Source organism: Camelus ferus, chromosome X (assembly GCF_009834535.1).
Source record: "Camelus ferus isolate YT-003-E chromosome X, BCGSAC_Cfer_1.0, whole genome shotgun sequence".
Classification (NCBI taxonomy): Eukaryota; Metazoa; Chordata; class Mammalia; order Artiodactyla; family Camelidae; genus Camelus; species Camelus ferus.
Genome location: NC_045732.1, coordinates 22,337,621 through 22,362,267, shown reverse-complemented (window position 1 = coordinate 22,362,267; position 24,647 = coordinate 22,337,621). Strand labels below are relative to the sequence as shown.

At 38.6% G+C, this 24,647-nt stretch overlaps 1 protein-coding gene and 1 non-coding gene across 6 annotated transcripts in view; both read left to right on the top strand.

The window, feature by feature from the left end:
* Nucleotides 1–24,647, top strand: part of POLA1 (DNA polymerase alpha 1, catalytic subunit) — a 281,095-nt gene that overhangs the window by 41,177 nt on the left and 215,271 nt on the right. For all 5 annotated transcript variants that reach the window (XR_004318259.1, XM_032475944.1, XM_032475943.1 and 2 more), the window contains 6 exons: nucleotides 1,130–1,259; nucleotides 1,748–1,867; nucleotides 2,948–3,047; nucleotides 4,827–4,951; nucleotides 10,077–10,226; nucleotides 10,642–10,764. Coding sequence is in view for 4 of the 5 variants with exons in the window: in XM_032475944.1 (XP_032331835.1) it covers nucleotides 1,130–1,259; nucleotides 1,748–1,867; nucleotides 2,948–3,047; nucleotides 4,827–4,951; nucleotides 10,077–10,226; nucleotides 10,642–10,764 (748 nt within the window). In the remaining variant the exon portion in view is untranslated. The remainder of the gene's footprint in view (nucleotides 1–1,129; nucleotides 1,260–1,747; nucleotides 1,868–2,947; nucleotides 3,048–4,826; nucleotides 4,952–10,076; nucleotides 10,227–10,641; nucleotides 10,765–24,647) is intronic.
* LOC116662302 lies at nucleotides 4,201–4,330 on the top strand. Its single transcript, XR_004318342.1, has one exon.

Here is a 24,647-nt window from a genome sequence, read left to right as displayed (position 1 = left end):
GTGCTGATGCCTCCCGCCAGCGTAGCTTCATCTCCCCTGAATTCCAGGGTCATGTCTCCACCTGCCTGTTCTACTGGATGTCGCGAAGTCCTGTCTGCTCTGTCTTCAAAATATGTCTGTATGCGACCACTTCTTTTCCCCTCCATTGGACCCACCCTGGTCCAAGCCACCATCCTCTTTCTCCTGGGTCACTGGGTCTTACATTAGCCTCTTTACCTGTCTCCTTGGTTTTGCCCTTGACCCCTTGCTATCTGTTCTCAACCCAGGAACCAGACTTAACTGTGCTAAAGTTAAGTTAGATACAGCACTCTGCTTAGTCTCCCAGTGATTTTCTGTTTCATTCAGAGTGAAAACCGAAGTGCTTATTTTGATTTACAAGGTCCTAAACAGTGGGTCTCTCTACCATTAACTCTGTCCTTACCTTCTACTGTACTCCCCATCATTCTCTCTGTTCCAGCCACTGGTCTCCTTCTTGCTACTGGAACTGCCAGATTTCTGCTCAGCTCAGGGCCTTCGAATGTGCTGTTCTGTCTGCCTGGAGCGCTCTTCCCTCAGATCCTGTCCGCACATACCGCCCCTCACTTCTTCCAGGTCTTCATTCTCACTGAACTCTTCCCCGGTTCCCCAACTAAAATATCAGTCTCTGCTCCTGACACTGAATAGTCCCGTTGCTTCTTAATTTTCCTTCTTAACACTTAGAATTATATAACATATCATATGTTAAATTATTTATTTTCTTTCTGTCTCCCATGAGGACAGGAATTTTGGTCTGTTTTGGTCACAACCAGCATCTAGAATAATGCCTGGCACATAGTAGGTATGTAATACATCCTTAATGGATGGAAGGAATGAAAGGATTTAGGTAGTTTTCAGGTTGTAGTTAACACATACCTTCACTTTCTCTTTGTGGAATTTTTTTGTGTTTTAGAGAAGGGCGGTGGGAATCAGTGGTATGAATGAATTCCTAATTTCATACTGACCTTATTTTAAATTGTTTCCAAAGCTGAGGTGCCATTGCTCTGAAGTTACTTACACCAAAGTTTTTTTTGTAATATTTTATGAAGTTCTGATTATAGTCATTGTTTCTTTTAATTACTTGATTCTGTTTTATTCTTACTTTTCTGTACAGTGAATCATCTCATCTGTTGTACCTGTTGGAACACACCTGGAAAGATGCCAGGTTCATTTTGCAGATCATGTGTGAGCTAAATGTTCTTCCATTAGCATTGCAGATCACTAACATCGCTGGGAACATTATGGTAAATTTAACTTAGAAAGGGGGAAAAAGCATTTCCTGTTGGATCCAGTATTTTCTTGGGGTAGTTGTTATATGATAATGAGTCTAAATGCATGCTTATAAAATGAGTAACTTGTATTCTGAAAGCTGGGCTGCTTTTGTAAAATGAAGAACTGCTTGGGAGAAGGGGAGGAAAGCCAGGTGCAGTCTGTTGAAATTTGGGTGAACATAAGGATCATCTCTAACATCTGGATGTGTGATTTGTGGAGTGGTCCATTTGGGAGTAAAGAAATAGTCCAAGTTGTCAGTATTTTCAGCTCTCTTTGTCTCCTTTTAACTATAATGCTTAAAGAAAATGCTAGAAATAATTCAGTACTTTTTTTTTTAAAACAGCCTTTGTTATGAGAAGTGATTTTGAAGGCGGTGCTATGATTAAATTTACCAACTCAAAGTTGCTTTTGTTTATTGTGATTTTGAGCTCAGGTTTTAAAAAGATATTGTATTTAATAGTCTAGGACGCTGATGGGTGGACGATCCGAGCGTAATGAGTTCTTGTTGCTTCATGCATTTTATGAAAACAACTATATTGTGCCTGACAAGCAGATTTTCAGAAAGCCTCAGCAAAAACTGGTGGGTCCAAAATTGTATAGTGCTTTGCTTTTTCTTATCCCTGCCTTTTATTACCTAGATAGCTTTATTTATTTATTGTTTTGCTGTGATAACATCTGCTCCCAAAATCATTAATTCCCTGTATACTGTAGAAACTGTATCACGTTAGTTCCATTGTGTTTTTGTGGCCATTTTCTTCTCTACCTTCCTCTGGACAGATAAAAATTAATTGTGAAGTATGAAATTCTTTGAGGAAGACATTAGGCCTCTCTGATGGGTGACCACACAGGGAAACTGTTTTGCCACCTTAGCCCCACCCAAAGTTAGATGACAGATAAAACCTTTTATTTCCTTGAATCCATGAGCCTTTATCTCTGTGTTGTGTTGTTGGATTTGTATATTCTAGTAGGATTAAGATCACCACAGTGAGGTTTCTGAAGTGGCCTCCATCACACTGGAAGTAATACTTAGCTACTGTTTTATCTGTGCTAATAGTAGTTGATTCAGAATGAGAGTTTATGTTAAAATGTCTCGTGCTCTTACATTTGCTTGTTTTATGCACATTATCAAAATTTGTAAAGGAAATATTAACTTAGAGGATTTTGACTTCTGAGGTATTGAATTTGCCATTAACAAACTACTTGGGAATGAATTTTCAGTATGTGGACATATTTTAAGGTGTGCATATTAATAATGAGAATAATAATAATATCTATAAAATGTTTTATATTTTTACATCATGCATGTTAGAGTAATGAATTTAAGAGGATTCTTAACAACCTCAAATTTTACATAATATGAATTTGTAGTGTCCATTTAAAAATATGAAGTTTTATGAATTTAGAGACATTTTAAAGTAGAATTTACATATTTATCAGCTCAGAGATGCAGTAATTTGTTTCGGTAACTACCATGCTTGGCATTCATTTCGATTTCGTGAACATACTACAATCACTGTCTTTCCTCACAGGTAGGACCACTAACTAAAAGTAAAGAATGTTTGTTAGAACTGTACTTCAGTTGGAAAGGGGAAAATCATAACATTTCTAAATTGATTCATTAGTTGCTGGCTGGTAAAGTTATCTTTCCAATTGATATTAGGGAGATGAAGATGAAGACATTGATGGAGATACCAGTAAACACAAAAAAGGACGTAAGAAAGCAGCTTATTCTGGAGGCTTGGTATTGGACCCCAAAGTTGGTAAGGCTGGATGGCGAATTGGTTTGCCCCTCGTGTTAAGGCATTTCTTAATGCAGAGCTAGGCTTGAAGTAGAAGAATTGAATTGTATTTTGTAGGTTAGTGAATAGGTTTCATAATGACCTTATTTTTCTTATGTTCATGTGAAAATCTTTCTGCCAGTCACCGAACATGGAATTAATGTGATTTTTTTTCTTTGCTGTGTTCCAAGAAAGTTTATTTATGGATATTGAAATTTAAATTTTGTGTAATTTTCACATATCATGAAAGTCTGTTTTAAATTTTTTTTGACTATTTAAAGATGTAGAAACTATTCTTAGCTCATGAGTGGTACAAAAATGGGGTAGGCTGGATTTGGTCTGTGCAGAGTTTGCCAACCTGTGGTCCAGTATATGGCTATTTGTCCTGGGGTAAGAGCACCTCTTTATTCTCCCATCCACTCTTGGGCTCTGCCCAGTGTACCAGGGCCAGTTCAGTTGGACAGCAAGGTAAGAAAGTCCAGGCAGTAACTACCAAATTGAACTTTAACAGAAGAATAACTTTTCCCTGTGGTCATGAATGGCAAAGAAGATGTTTCATGGTACACAGAGCTAGAAAGGATCTTTTTGTAACTTTTTTTTGGGTGGGGGAGGAGTTATTTAGGTTTATTTATATTTAGTGGAGGTAATGGGGATTGAACCCAAGACCTCATGCATGCTAAGCACATGCTCTACCACTAAGCTATACCCTCCCCTGAACGGATCTTAAAAAGAAATTTTTTTTTTTTTACCATCTTAACCATTTCTGAGTGTAGTCGAGGAATGTTAAGTATATTCACATTGTTGTACAGGAATTGATGTGAATTTTATCAAGTAACTTGAACTCTGAGTAGAAGACATTTTTGATAAAAGTGATTTTATTATTAGTTGTAATGAGACAGATCAGTTGTCCTTTGGTGTTAGGTAGATCTGGCCTTGAATTCTGGCTGTGTGATCTTGGGCTGCTGTGTGACCTTGAGCTGCCTCTCTGTAAGCCTCAGTTTCCTGTTCTTTAAAATGGTGATAAGAAAAATACCTACCACACAGGGATCTAAGGAATAAAGATGATTGTTTACTATAGTACCAGACACAGTAAGCTATCAATATATGCTTGCTGTTGTTACTATTATCTTAATTGTGGACATTTATTTGCATTCAGTTTCTTCTCAAGATGAAGATAACTCTTTGTAAATGTCCTAGAGAAATATAGTAGCTTTCTGTTCACCCTTCGCAGGTAAAAGAGGTGGATCGTTCCACTACTGACATTTATATATACATCTCTTGTCTCATCTGAGCTGTTTGTGTACAGATAAATGGGCTGCCCATTTTATCCTTTGAAGGTGTGATTATAAAACAATATAGAACCACTTGCTGGTTCAGATCACTAAACATTTGAGGAGTGGGGGTGGGGAGGGTAGATGGGAGAGAATGCTTTCCTAAAGGAGAATTTATTTAACAACATTTTTTTGAAACGGATGTGACACCTGTCTAAAGTAGTTAATATGGGAAGGTGTTTGCCTATAATAATGGTGTACGTTGGGGACTACTGGGGTTCAAGGTAAGACAGGATCGCTTTTCTTTTCTTCTGTGACATTTTTACTCTATCCCAAGTTATTTTTATGGAGTTGTCATCCACTGCTTTTTTCTTTTTGTCTACCTCAGAGTTCTGGGTAGTAGATCATTTCATATTATAGTGCTTGTAATGTGCTGTTTTGCCAAATCTACTTTAAAGTCTTTTTGTAACGTGGGGCTGTTTTCTTGCAGGTTTTTATGATAAGTTCATTTTGCTTCTGGACTTCAACAGTTTATATCCTTCCATCATTCAGGAATTCAACATTTGTTTTACAACAGTGCAAAGAATTGCTTCAGAGGCACAGAAAGTTACAGAGGTTTGTATTTAACTAGGGGCTCTTGAAATTGACATTAAAAGTGGTGCTTGAAGAAGGAATATAATCAAAGGGCTCAGCATTCTAATTTTTCCTCTTAAAAAATAATGTTATGTCCTTTCTTAGTGGTCAAGAATGGGGGAGGGTTGAGTAGAAGGACAATCAGATTGGTTCTGTGTCTTTTTTGTTTAACAGCTTTATTGAGATGTAATTCATTTACCATACAAGTCACACATCTAAAATGTACAATTTAATGGCTGTTAGTGTATTCACACAGTTTGCCAACTTCACCACAATCAATTTTTAGGACATTTTCATTATTCCCCAAAGATACTCCCTCCCTTTTAGCCATACTCTCCCTTATCCCCTTCATCCCTAGTAGATCTAGGCAATCACTAATCTTTCTGCCTGTATAGATTTGTGTATTTTTGTGCATTTCATGTAATTGGAATCGTGACTTTTGTGTCTGGCTTATTTCACCTACACTGTTTTCAAGATTCACCTGTGTTGTAGTATATATTAGTACTTCATTCTTTTTTAAAAATTATTTATATTTATTTTTTGTGTATATTAATTTATTGAAATACAGTCAGTTTACAGTGTGTCAGTTTCTGGTGTACAGCATAATTCTTCATTCATACATGAACATACATATATTTGTTTCCATATTCTTTTTCATCATAGGTTACTACAAGATATTGACTATAGTTCCCTGTGCTATACAGTATGAACTTGTTGTCTGTTATTTTTATTTTTTAATGGAGGTACTGGGGATTGAACCCAGGACTTCGTGCATGCTAAGTATGTGCTCTGCCACTGAACTATACCCACCCCTACCTCCAGTACTTCATTCTTTTTTGTTGCTGAATAATATTCCATTGTATGGATATGTGTCACATTTTGTTTATTTTGGAATCATCTTGTCAATTTGTGCAGAAATGCCTGCTGGGATTTTGATGGGAATTGCATCGAACTTGTCAATCAATTTGGGGAATATTGCCATCTTAACAGTATTAAGTCTTCTAGTCCATGAAATCTGGGTTTTTCCATTTATTTAGATCTTTAATGTCTTTTAAAGATGTTTTCTAGGGGGAGGGTATAGATCAAGTGGTAGAGAGCATGTGCTCAGCATATACAAGGTCCTGCTCTTGGCTTCAATCCCTAGTACCTCCTCTAAAAGTAAATAAATACGTAAACCTAATTACCTGCCCCCCAAATTAATTGAAAATTAAAAAAACCCCAAAAATCAGATGTTTTCTAGTATTTAGTGTACAAGTCTTACACTTCTTTTATTAAATTTATTCCTAAGTATTTCATTCTTTTTAGTGTTACTGTACACGGAATTATTTTCTTAATTTCATTTCTGAATTGTTCATTGCTAGTGTACAGAAAAATAACTGTATTGATCTTGTATCCTGCAACTTTGCTGAACTCATTTTTAGTTCTAATAGTTTTGTGAATTCCTTAGGATTTTCTATATACAGGATCATGTCATCTGTGACTAGTTAGTTTTAATTCTCCCTTTTCTATCTGGATGCCTTATATTTCTTTTTCTTGCTTAACTCCCCTGTCTAGAACCTCCAGTGTTGAATAGAAGTGGCAAGAGCAGGCACCTTTGTCTTTTCCTAACATTAGGGGAAAGCATCTAATCTTTCAGCATTAAATATGATGATAATGGTGGGTTTTCCATAGCTGGCTTTATCAGTATGAGGAAGTTCCCTTCTAGTCCTAGTTTGTTGAGTGTTTTTTTTCTAAATCATGCAAGAGCGTTTGATTTTGCCAGGTACCTTTTCTGCATGTATTGGGATGAGTATGTGATTTTTGTCCTTTAAAACTTTTAATATGGTGTGTTACATTGATCCATGTGTGTAGAACCAACCTGTGTTCCAGAGATAAAGCCCACTTGGTTTTGGTGTATAATCCTTTTTATATGTTACTGGATTCAATTTGCAAGTGTTGTGTTGGAAAGTTTTTTTCTGTATTCATAAGGGCTGTTGATGTGCAGTTGTCTTTTTTTTTTTTATGTCTCTGTATGGTTTTGGTATTAGAATAATATTGGCCTCATAGAATAAGTTGGAAAGTATTCCCTTTTCTATTTTTTGGGGAGAGTTTGTGAGAAATTCATTTTAATTCTTCTTTAATTTTCACCAGTGAAATTATTTGGTCTTAGGCTTCTTTTTTTGATTTCTAATTCGGTCTCTTGTCATAGGTCTATTCAGATTTTCTATTTCTCTTTGGTTCTGTTTTGGTAGTTTCTGTCTTTCTAGGAATTTGTCCGTTTCATGTAAGTTGCCTAATTTGTTGGCATAAAATTGTTCATAGGATTCCCTTTTAATCACTGTTATTTCTTTAAGGTCAGTAGTGATGTCCCCTCTTTTACTTCTGATTATAGTAATTTGAGTCATCTTTTTTTCTTTGTCAGTATATCTAAAAGTTTGTCAGTTTTGTTGATATTTTCAAAGAAGGAACTTTGGTTGCCTTGCTTTTTTTCTCTCTCTTGATTTTTTTCTCTTATTTACTTCTGTGCTAATCTTTATCACTTCCTTCTTTTTGGTCTCTTTGATTTAATTTGTCCTTTTTTTCTAGTTTCTTAAGGTGGAAGATTAGGTTATTGATTTGAGATCTCTTTTAATATGGATTTTTACAACTAGAAATTTCCCTAGTAACAGTGCTTTGGCTTCATCCCATGAAGTTTGATATGTCAGACTTGCCTTTTTATAGTCCGTCCCCTCCCCCATCAGTCAGTCATTGATCTGACTTCTATCACTATAGCTGAATTTTGCCTGTTCTAGAGCTTCATATAAATGGAGTGATGTAGTATATATTCTTTGTATCTGGCTTTTTTGTTCAGTGTAATGTTTTTGAGATTTGTTCATGTAGTTGCATTATCAGTAGTTCTTTCCTTTTTACTGTTGAGAAGTATTCCATACTTTATTCTCCTGAGATGAGCATTGGGCTTGTTTTTAGTTTTTCACTATTATAATTAAAGCTGCTGTGAACATTCTGGTGCAGATCTTTTTGCGGATGTGTGCCTTCATTTTTTGGGGGGTAAATACCTAGGGAGTGAATTTGCTGAGTCTTATGGGCAGTGACTTGATAAGAAGCTGTCATATTGGTTTCCTAAGCAGTTGTACCATTTTACGCTCTCACTAGCCATGTATCTGAATTGTTCCCCATCTCCTTCAGCACTTGCTATTTTTAGACTTTTAAATTTTGGCTATGAAAGCATTTCTTAACCTACTCACTAAACAGCCTTTTAAAAGAATCTTTTTGAATTATCTCACATGGATTTTAATCTAACCAGTGACCATTCAGTCAGCAGTTTCATGTAGGGCTTAATAACTTAATGCGTGGTTCTTCATATGTAAAGCTTAGACAATTGACTGTCAGTGGGGATTTGATTAGATTTGGTTCTCCAGCAGTAAAAAATGTAAATTAACATATTATCTCTGTATATTGTTTTTCTCTGCTTCTTTGTACATGTGGCAGAGTATGTCTCTTTGCCCTCTAGCTCCTGAATTTATGTCTTTTAGTTCTAACCACATGCTTGGGGGCTGTTTTTCCATCCCAATTTTCCCAGAAGAGTGAATCTTAAGAGGCTTGCCTAGGCTCTTGGTGAGCACAGGTGTCCATCAACTGTGACCACAGGTGTAGGTTCACACAATACAAATGTGGCTGCTAGGAATGGGCCTTTCTGTGGGACTAGAGGATAAATTTACAGGGAAGATAATGGGTTGACATCCCCAAAAAGTAGTAACCACATTTGATTAATAATATTCTTTGGGCTCTATCTTGCTACTGTGTCAGTGTTATGATAATTAACATTATCTGACTCCCTCTACCCCTCTGCCCCCCCCCCCGCCACCATTTTGTTTATTTGAGCTTTCCACATTGGATTCTGGATATATAATAGAATCATTTCAGAGTTAGAAGGGACCTTAGACGTCATCTAAGCAAATACTACACATGAAGCAGTTTGTAGGTTCTGTGTCATTTTCCTGTGCAGCACCTCATTTGGTCTTCAGAACAGCTAGTGCCACACAGCTAATGCTGGTAGGGCCAGGCATGGATTGTAAATTGACCGATCCTTTCAGTTTACTTTTTATCTGACCTCCGTAGTTGCTGTAAATAAATTGGAACGTGTACCAAGATCTCTTTAATAGGTTTGCTATCATCATCTGCTGTATTGGAAAACAATAGGTCCCTATTACTATTGTGAGATTTTTCATTTGAAATTATTGATCTTTGTAAAATCAGATACTTTGTAAAGACTCGGTTATCAAATGGCATTGACTCGACATACTTTAAGCCAAGAGGTTTATTTTTAATTCTGAACCTCTGAAAGGGCAAATGTGCCTGGCTTTTCTTTGCAGTCTGTTAATAGAATTAATAGAGGCTTAAGAAAAATGGTCTAATGCTTTGCCTGCTTTTTCCTGTTGTAAATTGTAATATAAGAAGACTGCTGGTTGCTTTCTTAAAATGTTGTTATTCTACTGATTGCAAAGCAATTTATAGATAAAAGATATTACATAAATACTAAGGGATCTATATATGTATTAATTTTTAGAAATGTCATGGCCTATTTAAACATGGGCTCCAAATTCCTAAAAGAAATTTGCTGATTTAGTATTTAGACTTTTATTTTTCAGTCTAAAACATTTACAGTAATTGCTGTGAGTCTCCATAGTTTCAAAGAAATTTTTATAGCATTTTGTTTGGTAGTACACATGACTTAAACCAGTAGTTTAGTTCCTGTTTTTTTAATTTCTTTTTAAATCTTAGTAGTCTCTCTTAGTGTTTTTATTTTAAAAACAATTTCCCCAGACATGCTGCTCCCCAGTCTTGTTGAAGGAAGGAAAGGAGCATGTGTAAAAATTTATTTCTTTAAATGATACCTACATTTGTCAGTACCTACAGGGATGGGAGGTAGATGGACTGATAGAATTGCGTGAAAAGAGGGCAGTGTTGACTTGTTCTGCCACCCTCTCATGCATTGGTGACCTTTACTTAGACAAGAAAGTAGCTTTTCAAGATGTGATCATGGGGTTAAGCTCCTGCAAGATATGATATTTGAAATTCATTTCTCAAAAGCTTGGTTTCTCTAAAATTCCTGTCGTGTGTTCATCAGGATGGAGAACAAGAACAGATTCCTGAGCTGCCAGACCCAGGCTTAGAAATGGGCATTTTGCCCAGAGAGATCTGGAAACTGGTGGAGCGGAGAAGACAAGTCAAACAACTAATGAAACAGCAAGATTTAAATCCAGACCTTGTTCTTCAGGTAGACCTTTCCACTGAGCAACGTCTGAGCGACAGTCTTGCCTTTTAAAATTTGATTATCTGGGGGTGATTTAAACATGATGCTGTGGGCAAATGCATGTGCTTAGTTTAAGTTTGTGGGTAGGAAACCATTAAAAAAACACTAGAATGCCTCAAAATACAATACCCCTCTATTTGCAAAGCTGTATCTGACCAAGATCCTTCTGATTTCCGGGAGCTGTGGAGCCCGTGTTTACTTGCTTCTAGGAGGTCAGGGAATTATGGGTCAGGGAATTATGGGTCAGGGAGGATGGGTTGACTGTTAAGAGTTCTTTTTCCGGGGCTGTTGAGGTTTTCCACTTCTTATTGGTGAGCTAGAAAACATCTAAGCGTCTGCAAATTCTCTTGTTTGTCTTTTGTCCTTGTGTGGCCTGCAGTATGACATTCGACAAAAGGCTTTGAAGCTCACAGCAAACAGTATGTACGGCTGCCTGGGATTTTCCTACAGCAGATTTTACGCCAAACCACTGGCTGCTTTGGTGACATACAAAGGAAGGGAGGTAAATGGTGTAACATTCCCATCTGTAAAAATGAGAGTATTTTTAACTGTACATGTTACGGTATGGGAGAGCCAAAAAATGTTACTAAGTTATACAGCTTCAAATACCCCTTTCTTAGGACAAATTTGAGACAGGTAGACTTTTAAGTAAGGATTCATTCATTTGTCCATTTTGTGTGTGTGTGTGTGTGTGTGTGTGTGTGTGTGTATTTATTGAGCATCTACTATGTGGCAGGCATTGTTCTAGGCAATGGGGATAGAGTATCAAGCAAGACATGAAAAGCCCCTGTGTCCTGAGGCTCATACTCCACCTAGGGTAGGGGGTGGGGAGAGGATTGTTTGGGAAAAGAGACTGTAAATAAGGGAATAAGCAAACACAAAAAGTAAGAGAATGTGACAGAAGTAAATTCTGTGAAGATAGTTGAGACAGGGTGGTGGGCTAGAGATTGTTAAGATGGCTGGCTAGTTTTGATTGCTCGGGAAAGGCTGCTTTAGGAGGTAACATGAATGAGACTTAAGTGACATGAGGGAGCTAGTATTTTTGCTGATGGTGGAGTGTGAGGGAAAGGAAGAAATCAAGGAGGATGCCTCCATTTTTGTCTTAGAACTGGTTAGCTAGTGGAACCATGTATTCAGATGGAGAAATCTGGGGGAGAGGGATTAAGAGTTTTATCTTGGATATGTTCCCTTTGAGACTTATAATAGATCTATAGGCATGTTAAGTAGGCATTTGGCTGTACAAGTCCCCAATTTCAGGAATATATCAGGACTGGAGTTATGGATTGAGAGTTATTGGTTTTAGAAAGATGGGCCGGATTTGAGGTCCTTTCCCTTTGTAAACACTACAAGCTTCATCTACTTTAGTACCACGTGCATGGGTTTTCCTTAATTTGTAAAAAATAGTTACATTAAATATTAAATTCCACTTAACTCCAATGAACTATTGATTTCTGCCAGTGGATTTAGGACAACTTGGTCTTAAGGCAGGAGTGGTTATGGTCAGAATGCTCATGTTGGGGGCCGGTATCAGAATATTCTAGAGTAGAGGTCAGCAAACTACAGCCCATGGGCCCAATCCAGCCTGCCATCTATTTTTTTTTTTTAATTGAAGAAGTTTTATTGGCACACAGCCATGCTCATTCGTTTAAGTATTGTCTGTAGCTGCTTTTGCGCTACAAAAGCAGAGTTCAGTAGTCAGGATAGAGATGTGCATGAATACGAAGCCTAAAATATTTACTATCTGGCCCTTTTCAGAAAAAATGTTTGCTAACCTCTGCTTTGGAGTCTAAACAAGGACTGTCTAATAGAACTTTGAGATGATGAAAACGTTCTCCATCTGCATTATCCAATGCAGTGGCCACTGGTCACAAGTGGCCGGTGAGCACTTGATCACTGGCTAGTGTTGACCAACTGAGGAAGTGGGTTTTGAGTTTTACTTAATTATAATTAAAATAAGTTTAACTTCAAATATCCACATGTAGCTACCGTATTGGACAGTGCAGATCTAGCTGGCATGAAACAAACAGGATGTTCAGAGCTGTTCTGTTGGTAGCCCGATCTCACAGACTCGGCTCACGGCCCAGTGGGGGAAGGCAAAACATGTATGGAGGGAGACCAGTGTTAATGTGGGAAGCTTTCAGATATGTCATTTCATTAAAACCCCACAAGAATCAGTTGATAGAGGTTAATAGTGTTCCCATTTTGCAGGTGAGGAGGCTAATAGACTCAAAGAGGTGAAGTATAACAAGTGACTTTTTTGAATGGGAACCCAGGCCTTCCTGCTTGTAAGGCCTTTGCTACATGAGGGTTGTCAGCTCTATCTCAGGCTCTCTCCTGACTGCCTCTGCTTTCTGTTCTACCTCTTATTCCTGGAAGTCTTTCTCGATACTCATGTGAAGACATAGGCTCTTTTTACCTGAGAAGATAGAAGTGTTTTAGGGGCTCCCTGAAATGAGGGAAGGATGTTTTCAGTTTCTTAGGCTAAGTTTACCTTAAAAATATTTAAATTTTATTTCTGTGAATGTATCCAGTGGCTTCTGATAGAATACCGTCTTATTTTTGTATTAGGAAATGCACTCACTATGCCCCAACTGGGTGATAATACATGGGTTGACTATTGAGATTGGATCAAGGTTACTCTTAAGTTTCTCAGGAGAGGCAATAGTTGACAATTTACTCCCTTGGAGAGTGCCTCTTGCTGTTGGGAAATCCCTGTTGTTACATTTTCTGCATTGGCTCAGAAATCCACAAGCTTAAAAGGGCACTGTTGATAATGATAAGCCCCAAATTTGTCCAATGATCTCCCCTACTCTTCTAATCCATTGTACTTGAAGGGCAATATTTTTGTTTAGCTGGATTTTTAATAGGAAATTTAAACTCACTTTTTTTAGTTACATAAAATATAACAATAACAGATCTTAAACTATTTTTAAAAACCCTACTCTCCACTAAAAAAGAATTTCATACAAGTCTAGGAATAATCATATGTGATTTAATTTCTTGGCTTCTACTTTCCCCTTGTCTCTTACGCCTTTGCTGCTTCCTACAAATAAAAAAAAACATGTATAACAACTGTGGGAAATGGGCCTTTAAAGTAATGTGAGGTTAATGAGAAATAATAATTACTCAGTTGCTTCCTGGAAATCTTTTTCTAGAAGAGGATTCAAAGCCATGTACAGAAATTATTTCCTATAATAAAAATGATTGTTAACATATTGGTGATAATTATTAGCACTGGCAGATGGAAGTATTTTATATGATAATCTGACTTTTGGTTTACTAGCATTTTCCATATATACTGTTAGGTCTGTGAACTCAGGCATCTCTTGATTATTAAAGAGGTAGGAGCAAAGTGTAAAATGAGAGCGTGCTGAGATTTTGAAATACCTTTGTAACTTCAAACTTGTCTGTTTTGTATTAAGATAGAGTAGACAAAGTAATATAACCTGAAAATCCTAGAAGTTGTTTGCTTTTAAAGTCCTTGTAGGAGAAATTAGATTAAGGTTCAAGTGGAAATTAATGAGAAGGAAACCTGGTAGCATGTCATCTAAAAAGAGTCTAAAATTTTACATTTGAATATGGATTAATACACAGTCCGGGAACGCTTTAAGCCCCCCTCCCTTTTTATTTTTAAGCCTATTTTGTCTGTGCTCAGTTTCTTGGAATCATGCAGGTTTGGCTCTGGTGACCTAATAATTTCTGTAATCAAATGTATTATGGCTGCTAGAGTACTCAGAGTAATTACTAATTGTACTTTTAAAAACAGGTTTATAATAAAAATGCTAATAGTTGTGTCAAATGGACATCAATATTGTCTTTTCCCAGGTGTGATCTTTCACACTTAAACTGTTCAATGATTTTTAATTGCTCGGTGGTAGAGGAATTAGTTAATGGTTAAGAAATTGTATGAAGGACCTCATAGTGTGCAAGTTATTTAAAAATAATGAACTCAGTGTTTCCAGAGAAGTAATATGTGAACTTAGTTGACAGATACTGAGAAGTGAATTTGTATAAATAACCATCTCCATTTGTGTTTGTTCTCAATGTATGTGTAGAGAGACATAAAAAGGTACTGGGCGAGCTGATAGCACTAAGTGAACATATATGTTAAACTACAGAGAAAACAGACTCGGTTGTCAAGCGATTGGTGTGGTAATGGAAGTAATCGTTCACTAGATGGCGATAGACACCCTGAGTTCATTAATCAATTAAGGGTTTTATTCTATGAACAATAGTGAAGGCCATTTAGTGACACAAATCTGTCCAAATTTCTGACTTTTATTAATTTTGAAACTATTAAAGAAAGACTACCTCTGGACCAAAAGATTGCAATTGTCTAATCTGTTTAGTGTTTAAATAATGGTGATTCTTGAATAATAAGTTTTATTGATAAGAACAATCATCTAACATACCGTAGCAAGCTAATTCTTCTATCAAATAGCTAAATTCACACTCCTGGCCATGGGGCTACAATACATGACTCCCTTGGTCACAGTATCAGGCTAATCTAAAGAGAATTGAAATTATTTTGATATGTAATTTTGCCTCTTTGAATTTGTTGGGGTTGTTTTTGAGGGATTTTAGACTTACTCTATACTTAGAAGCATACTCATTGCATAATCCTTAGTATAATGGTAATATTTGTCTTTATGGAATAATTAGTACTTATTGACGTTGGTATTGTTTTATTTCTGCACTCTGTTATTTCTGTGCCCTTGAGAAAACAATTTTTGGTCTGGATTTCTGATTGCGTTTTAAAGTGAATGTATGCTCTAATGTTTGGGTGTAGAGCCCATGCGTTTTCATTTTCTTACCCAGTAGGTTGAAATGAGTCTTTGCCAGCCTGCTTGCCAACCTGTTGTAGACTGCCTAGCTTTCAGTTGTGTTTGGAACTGAAATTTGTGCATTTAGAAAATTTATCCAAATCATTGCATGAAAACATTGCAATCTGGGCAAGCTTTCCTGGGAGTCTTGGCGATGTGCTAGCAGCTGTCAGGAGCCCTTCAGAGTGGCCCTGGGACGGAGAGCTTTCCCCTTTGTTGATGTCAGTGGCAAAAGAGAATGAATGAATATGCAGAATTAAGCGCTAAAGGAGACTTTCACCTTTATCCGGAAATAAGGACAAATTTCACTTTTTCAATTTTTTTCTTTAAAAAGTGTGATTTTAAAAAATTAAATGCACAAAATATTGTAGAGACAACTAAAGACCCTTTCCTTCCCACCCGTTCTCATTTCTTTCTCTTCCTCAGAGGAAACTGCTTTCTCAAGGTTGGTTTTGTCCTTTTTGCCCAAGGTTTTTTGCTTATACAACAAATATGTGTACCTATACCTGTGGAGCCTTAAAATTTTGTACCATTTATGCATTGTGGTCTCCACTTTTTTTGTGTGCAGTGTGCCAGAAAAAAAAATGTAGGGGAAAACCCCTACTCTGTCTGTATACCACTTTTTAAGTATATCCATTTAAGTATATCCATTTTTAGACTTCATTTATTCATGTTACCTATTATGTAATATTTCAGTGAGTAAATACAGCACAAGATATTTTTTATTCTCCCATTGTCCATGTTTTTAGGTTTCCAGATTTTCATTTGTTTTGTTTTTTTGCTACTATAAATGGTGCTGCAGTACCCAGTGCCATGTGTGCAAGAGTTTCTCTAGAGAGTTACTCAGAGTGGAATTTGCACACCCACAAGTGGTATAGGACATTTTATTGATAGGCACAATCATTTAATTTATGGCAAGCTAATTCTTTCAGGTAACTAAATTTATATCTATGGCCATGGGGCTACGATACATGACTCCCTCAGTCACAGAATCAGAGGTTAATTTAAAAATAGTTGGAAATGATTTTGTTATACAATTTGCCTCTTTGAATTTGTTGTTTATTTTTCCATTGAGAGATTTTAGACCTGTTACATACTTGTAAACATGCTTCTTGCATAATCCTTAGTGTTCCATGTCTTTGTCAGCATTTGTTATTAGCAGAATTTAAAATTTCTGCCAGTCCTAGGAGTTTGAAATGGTATCCCATTGTGATTTTAATTTGCATTTCCCCAAGTGTTGATTAAGGTAAGCATCCTTTCCTGTGTTTTAACTCTTCAGTTTTTTTTCAGTGTGATTTGCCCGTATGCGTATATGTCCTGTTTCATTGGGTTGTATGTCTGTTAGTACTTCTTCTTAGGTATTCAAAGGCTAGCTCTTTTTTGGTCATTTTTTGTTGCAAATTTGTGTATATATTTTTGAGCAAAAGAAGGATTTATAATTATTTGCATCAAGTAAGGAGAACACCGGGGATCTTTCCCAAAGCAGTGTCTGCAAATATCTTTTGAGTTTGTGTTTATCTTTTAATTAATTTTATTTGTGGTCTTTCCTTGTGCAGAAGTTTTTTATTTTAATGTCAAATATTTGTTTTTTGCCCCTGTACACTGTTTTTTTGTTTCCTTAAGAAACTTTTCCCTCCTCCAATGACAGACATTCTCTCTTACTTTCTTCTAAAAGTTGCAAACATTGGCTTTGCTTATTTAGGTCTTAAATCCTTAAGGAAATTATTTTTAGGGGTGGTATAAGTTAGGGATCTGTGTTTGTCTGTTTGCTTCCTGTGGAGTTGTTGAACCCATTCCTCTATTCTAGGGGTTGACAACCTATGACCCAAGGGCTAACTCCTGTCCACTGCCTGTTTTTGTAAATAAAATTTTACTGGGACACAGCCACCCCCACTTGTTTATGGCTGCAATTGTGCTTCGTTACAATGGCAGAGTTGATGAGTGGCCAGAGAGACTGAATGGCCTGCAAAGCCTAATATGTACTTCCTGGCCCTTTACAGAAAAAGTTTGTGGACCTCTGGTCTAAAAGAGAGTCACATATAATAGAAAAGTCACTCTCATATCTAACAGCATCAGTCATAGTAGGTGAATACAGAGGCAAGTACACTAAAGGCGGTGAGAAGGAAGGAAAACAATCTTTTGGACATCTAAAAAACAAAGATTTTGAAGTTTTACTCATTTAGATTGTCACATGAGAACTCACAGAAGCAAAGGGAATGTCTGTGACTCCTCTCAAGTTGTAGGTGACATTTCGTGTGTCTGCGCATATGTGTACTCTTGGGGGGAAAGGGCACATAGCATTTAAGAGATTCTCAAAGGGGCTCATGATGCAAAAATGCTGAAGGACTGCTGGTTCTTACATTTCATTTGTGCCCTCTTCTGTAGATGGCAGGGACACTTTAGTCTTAAAAATGTATGCTTTTGTCACCTAAAACATGGCAGTATGGAGAATTTTCTTACCAGACCAGACCCATGGAAACTGTATGGGTGGTAGGAGGGAAGAGTTCTGATTCCATCTCCAGAATTTTAATAGCCGCCAGTAAGATTACTTTTAACTTCAGCCGACCTACTAACATTTTTATTTTTTTTAATATAAGAAGATAATTTCTCTTAAGGGTGAAATGAAGATTTAATGTATTTTGGCCAAATATGTTTTACGTTAAAAAAAGCAATATCCTTTTTCAGTGATTACAGATTACTTACCACTTTTGAAGTTGTTTATATTACAAAATTCTAGGCCAGAGAAACTTTTTATTCCCTTTTTATTGTTGTATTTCGGGGGTGTTTGGGTTCTAAATTCTCTGCAGTTCTTCATACCATTCAGCTTTATTAATTCACATCTACTAATTGAGATTTGGTAGTAATTCAGATGGAATGAGTTAAAATTCTTCATAGCACAAATTAATAGTTATTTTAGAGCCTAGGTTCTTTTCACATACCTTTGACTTTCTGCAGAAATACCTGTTTTCATTCAAGTAAGTGGCAGCTTCACTGCAGAGTAAATAATCTATATTGATGAACTTTTAGTAATTAACGTCTATATGTGCTTGTCCATTTGTGTCCCTTCTGAAATTGGTGAAAGTCACATTGGTAAATATAAAGGTAAGAAGCGGAAGCACTGAATTTGGAAATACCCCACGGAAGGCCAGTCCAGATTATGGTAACTTAGACATTCAACAATTTGAGAGAAATGCAATGACAAAAAATTTCGTATATATAGAATAATGTATGCTGTATGAACACAGTATTGCATTTATAGAGACAAATAAGTGGGTTACATTTAGGCCTGGTTTGAATTTATATACCTGAAAACACATAGGAATTCTTTCAAAATAGCTAAAACTTTATAGACTTTTGAAAACGAATTCAGAACATCCTTATCCTTCTCTCAATGGTTGGAAACTAGGACCTCCCAGATGCCTGGGCATGTGCTTCTGTGTGCTCTTTGGGTTTTGAATATCAATAGGTACCAGTTTAGGAGGACCCAGGTGGTGATGTTAGAGGTAGAGGAAGAGGGAGACGAGGTCAGGTCCTACCCTTGAAATGGGCTGTGATCTGTGAGCAAGTCTTTGGTAAGGAGTGCCCCACACCCCGCCTCCTCACACATCGTACCATTGGGTGTTATGTTAGCGCAGTGACAGGTGGTCCTGGGGCTTTGTGGGCTGGCCTCCCCCATCTTCAGAATCTCCTCAGTACTAACCTTAAAAGTGCCAGGGTCTGTTTAGTTAAGGAAGGTGGAATTTCCTTATTCTCACTTTACATTAGGGCCTTTTAAAAACCCACACATTGAATGTTTTACTATTAGATTTCCGAGTGGGTCTGCAAAAAGTAGTATGACTGCTTTAAAGTTTTCTATTAATTGACCAAATAGCAAAACAAAAGAAAAGCCTACAGCCTCAAATTGTTTCCGTGTTCCCCAGTCTCCACTTGGTGCAGTTTGTCAGGGATCACTATGTATACGTTTTGGTGTCCCCCCCCCTCCCCAGCACCCAGCCCTGTGCCTCCACAGAGTGGGTGCTAGTTTGCTGTGACTCTGGGAGCACACTGGCCTCGTAGTTTCTGCAGTTACAGATGGGTAGATGTGGAGGAGATGGATTTTTTAACATAGGCTCGTGATATTTAAACCTATTTTGAGTTTACAAGAATGGCCTGGATACTCAGAACAAGAAAAAGGATACTTTATACATTTTTACTGGGCACTCTCATTTGAGAAGTCAGGGATGTATTTTTGCTTCAACATTTTGCCCATTTAATTACTGAAACCCCTGGGACTATGGCTAAGGATGGGAAGATAAACACTACCAGACTCACCTTGTGTCAGCGCCACTGGTCTCCGCTCAGACAGATGGAGTTTCATTACTCTGACGTGAGTCACAGAAACTGAGTCCTGGAAATCTCTTTCTTTCTTCCCCACCCCTCATCAGAGTGAGTGACTTTGTTAACCCAAACTCATTCCTCTTTCTACATATGTGAACATTTTCTATAAACCTGTTTCGGTGTATGTTTCTTTTTCACAAGCCGCATGTTATTTGACAGGTGTTCTAAAGCTCCTTGCTTTGGCAGTGAACCAAGATGACAGAGCAGTAATGATTTCAAAAGCGCCATTCCCTCCTCGTTAAGACACAAAAAGAAAAGTGTGAAGTTATTAGCTACTGTTCACCAGTGGCATACAAACTGGTACTGTAAGGTTTAATTGTTTGGTTCCACAGTCAGTCTGTCTAGGTAATTTCCTGGATAATACTACTGTTAAGGAAAAAGGAAAATATCATATAACTTTACTTTTTTTCCCTCATCCCCCGCCCCCGCTTCTCAAATTGCAGATACAGAAGGATTGCAGAGAAGGGATCACTGCGAACCAAAATACTGATCTTTTTCCAACTTTCCCTTTACTCATCTGCCCAGGTAGTAGGTTAAGGGTGATGTGGTTGCACTTGACAACCTTGGAGATTTTCCCACCCCTCAAAAGGATCAGCTGCTCCAGCATTTGAATCTGATGGTGTACAAGATGTCACTACACCGTCCTCTTAGTTTAGCCGTGCCGGGTACACATCTTGCTAATTGGAAGAATCGGCAGCCCATGCCGTCTGGTGGCTTGAGTGGACTCTTCCCAACAGTACAGCCAGGCTCTTTAGAGACACAGCCACCTCCAATTTAAAAACAAAACATGTTGGTTGGGTTGATTCTGGCTCAGGACTGGTTAACTGAGGGCAGGCTAATAGAATTAGTGCCTTCTGATTGTGTTTCATCATTTCAGTAGGCAACGTGAGCCTGTGTCAATTTGCTGTATCGTAAATACTGTGTGAAATTACAGTGAGCTGAGTTCAGTAAGTTGTGGGAGTTTTGGAAGGCAGGGAGGATGACATTATGTATGTGTGTATGTGTTAAGAAGCTGTTTGATTTTAAGCCAGAAATTCCTGAGCCCTGTAGTCATCGTCTTAGAGATTTTGTACCTACTTTGAAATTTGGTGCCAGTGTTGGGTTGGACAGCTGTCCTTGTTTCCTTTTTATTACTAATTTTTGTGGGTGAATTAGCTGATGTCCCTTTTAAACTTGAATGTATCAGGGTCTCAAAATTAAAAATAAATTTTTCTTTGAAATTCCCTTCCTCTTTTAAAAAGTGAAATGAAATAGAATGTAACTGAAGCGACTCTCTGGGTTTTTTAAAGAGCAGCAGAGCATGAGTGATTTCCAGAAATGATTTATGTGTGGTGTTTGGAATTGTTCTTTTCAGGTTTGGATTTACTTTTATTACCTGGTTTTATTGGCTTTGTTGTTTTACATCAAAAGATAGGCTCTTTTGAGACTAGTGTTGAGATTTTTTTGCCCGAGGGCTAAGGACTGGGGATGGGCATGGAGCAAAGATATTAGGTTTCTGTCATAATTTGGAGTGTCAGACATTTGGCTATATTTGTTTCAGGGGCTTTTCGCCCCTGCTGACTTAACCACAGACTATATTTTCAGCCCTGTGCAGGAGAGTGGTGTGCCTTCTGCAGGCGGGGAGGAGGGGCCCTTAGGGAAGGGAATAAGTTCACGGGCTATTAATAATGTGCATTGTTCTTAAGGCCACATGTAATATTCCTGTGCGCTGGCCACCGGGGTAGGGTGTATGTTCTATTTAAGTTGGACTGCATGGCATGATGCAGTGGACAGCTGATAACTGAATTACAGGAAAAATCAGTGTTTCTTCTTTAATGGTGTCCTGACAGGGCAGAAAAAAATAACTTTGTTTTCAGAAGATTGGCTTCGAGCGGGTGAATATATTTAATTCATTTACTCATTCTTGCCTCATAGCCAGAAATTCTTTGAGTAATATTTGCTGAGTGTGTGTACTGTGGAGGGAAATGGAGACAAATGACCTTGCTTGTGACCTGTAAGCTTGAGACGAAAGCCTTAGGTAACGACTCCAGTAAGACTAGAACTTGAGCTTGTGAGGCCAAACTCGTGATTCCTTAGTAGTAAACAAGAGAAAGGATCTGCTCTGGGTGCAGACGCCACATGGAAAAGCCTGAGTATGTGCTGGAGAAAGCCCAGACTGGAGACACGGGGGGCCATACTCACCCACTTGCGTGTTTGCTGTGTTTGGTTTTGAGCAAGCAAGTCCCTCTGAGACTCTGTTCTCATTGGTCAGAGAGGCTAGATGATGATAGATAGATACTGCCGCGTGTTCCAGTCACAAAGCATCTTCACGTGGGAAAGCCTGTACACATTTCTCATCACAATGCAGAAGAAAGTGCGAAGCCCCTACAAGGTGTTAGGCCTGGTGCTGGTGTGTTCAGGATCCAGTGGTAAATTGAAGTGTTCAACGTCCTTGTCATCATGGGGTTTTCATTGTGGTAGGGGAGAGCCACTAAGCAAATTGTCAGATGAATAATCATGCCAATCCAAGAGCAAATCAGTGCCAAGAAAAGGACTGGGAATTTCTGAGTGCTGCTAACAAAGGCCCTCTGAAGGATCAGAGCTTTTCTGAGCATGTGACACTTGAGCTGACATCTGAAAAGTGTGTGCTGGAGTTTAGTAGCTAAAGGCTTACAGGGATCATCATTCCAGGGGGAGGGATGCCACGTGCAGAGGTCCTGTGGCGGGCCGAAGCGTTACGTACATGGTCAAGGAAGTGAGGGGAGGCTGCTGTAGCCGGGGTGTGGAGAGGAACTGGGGAGTGATGGGAAGTGAGGCTGGAGACAAGGCCAGGGGTCACAGCATGCTGGCCTTGCTGGCCATATCGAGCAAGGGGTGGACATAAGTAGGTTCTTTGAAAGCTTGAGGGATTGGCTCCCATCTGCATTTTGAGAAGATCACTCTGGCTGAGTGAATTGGAAGGGTCGCAGTAGATGAGGGACACTAGTTAGTAGGCTCTTACCTAAGGTATTCCAGGCTTGCGGTGTTGGTAGCTTGGCTAGTGTGGTGGCTGTCAGGGGAGGGAGAAGAATAGAGACGTGATGGAGATGTAAGAGAAGAAGAATCAGTAAATCTGGTGGCAGGTTGGATGTAGGGCTTAGGGTGGGGAAAATATCAAGGACGACTCCTGGCTGGCTGACTTGTGCAGGTAGATGGGCGGCCTGCCTCTCACTGAGGTGAGGAGCATTGGAAGATGTCAGCATTTGGGGCCAGGGGAGGGAAGGATGAGCAGTCTGATATTGGACATGTTCATTTTGAGGTGGCATGATATGAATTGGGGAGTTATTGGTGAATTGAGGTCATTAAGCCATGACGTGGATGAGATTACTTTGGGAGAGGAGAGAGGAAGTAGAAAGGGAAGTGGGCGGAGGGCCCAGTCTTGCAGGTCCTGGTGTGGAATGGCAAGGAGGTGGAGGAGGGACTTACTAAGAATATATGTATGTTTATGTATGACTGAAGTATTGTGCTGTACACCAGAAGTTGACACAACATTATAAACTGGCTATACTTCAATAAAAACATATATATATATATACACACAATGTAAAAATAAAACTCAAGAATTCAGTAGGGAAAAAAAAAGTCAGCTGTAGAAGAGGGCACCAGAGGGGGAGAGAAGTAGGAGCAGGAGGAGTCGTGAAAGCCAGTGATGCGTGTTTCAGGGAGGTGCTGGGTGACCATCGGAAAGAGGCACTGGTGATAGTTTTGAAAATTTTCCATCAAATTTCAGAACACGGAGGTGATGATTGACTTCAGCTGGTGCTGTCTTAGTGCACTGATGGTGACCAGAACTGCTGTCGGTGGACATTGTAATTCTCCCCAATTGATAGATGAGGGATTGGAGGCCCAGAGAAGTAACTTGTGCAACGCCTCAACTAAGTGGCAGACCTGGAATCCGGTCCTGGGGGCCCGGCGCTCCTGGGGGTGGCCCGGGCGTGGCTCTGCTGCTCCCTGGGCTGGTGACCTGCTGCTTATTTAACCGATCTCATCCTCAGCTTTCTAGTTTTTAAGGATGGTAACTACCCAGCGAGGTAAATGAGAGTGTGTTAATGCTTTGATTCCGAATTCGAGACATAATAAGCACTCAGTAAACATTAGCCAGAAACTCAGCCCCTTAGCGGTCATGTCTGCACTCTCTTCAGAGCCTCTCTCACTCCCGCTACGTTTTCCTCTCACTTGAATACTTAAAAGTCTACTCTGTTACGGCCCATTTGTAGGCTATTTGCCAAATTATTTTCCGTTTTCTGTTTTTACTTTGTTGTTTCTTTGGCTTTTTGTCCCTTTGTCCACCTACAGCACGGATTTCTGTGATCTCTTTCAGGCTTTCTCAGAACTCACTTTCCCTGAGTGATGTAGCCCGGCCTTCCTAACGCTTTAACTTAATGACCTCAGCTTATACTTACAGCCGTTTGCTCCTAAGGGTTTGATGTTCATGAGTTCACCGAGTATATTGGTTCTCCCCTCCCCTACTCAGTTCATTGTGGCTCATGTGGCTGGCCCTTGACTTAAGTTGGGTAGCAGTTACTATGTACTTCTAAACAGATCCTGTCTCACTTTCTTCTCCGTGTATGAATAGTAAAAATTAGATATACCATTCAATTAGGGGTAATAATAATATATATTAATATATATGTTAATTATTATATATTATAATTAACATATATATTAAGCCTTTAATGCTTGCTAGACACTGTTCTAAGCACTGTATACTGAGAGTAAAGCCCTACTGCAACATATAAGCTGAATTTTAAAAAATGTTTTTTCCAGTTGTGTAAAGTGTAGGAGTCATGTTATTATGAAGTTTATGAAAAATAGTGTTTTTCAGTTTGTTTTTTAGTTCCTCTGTGTGTGTAGGGTGGCATGGAGGAGAAAATGTTTTCATTTATTAGATGTATAGAAACGTACTGAAAATCGAAATGGTCATGAGCTAGTTATTTCCTAACATCTCCGCTGCTCCTCATCCAGCATCTGGATTCAGGCTTTTACCTGGTCCTGTGAATGGCGGCTGGGTGGAGGATGGGAGCCAAGCCTCAGTCAAGTTAGGTCTGAATTTGCCTGGTTATGAGACAGGTAATCATGAGGTTATCTGCCATGATCTCCGTTTTATAAGCTGGGAGAACTGAAGTACGGAGATCGTCAGTAACTTGCCCAAGATCACGGGGCTGGT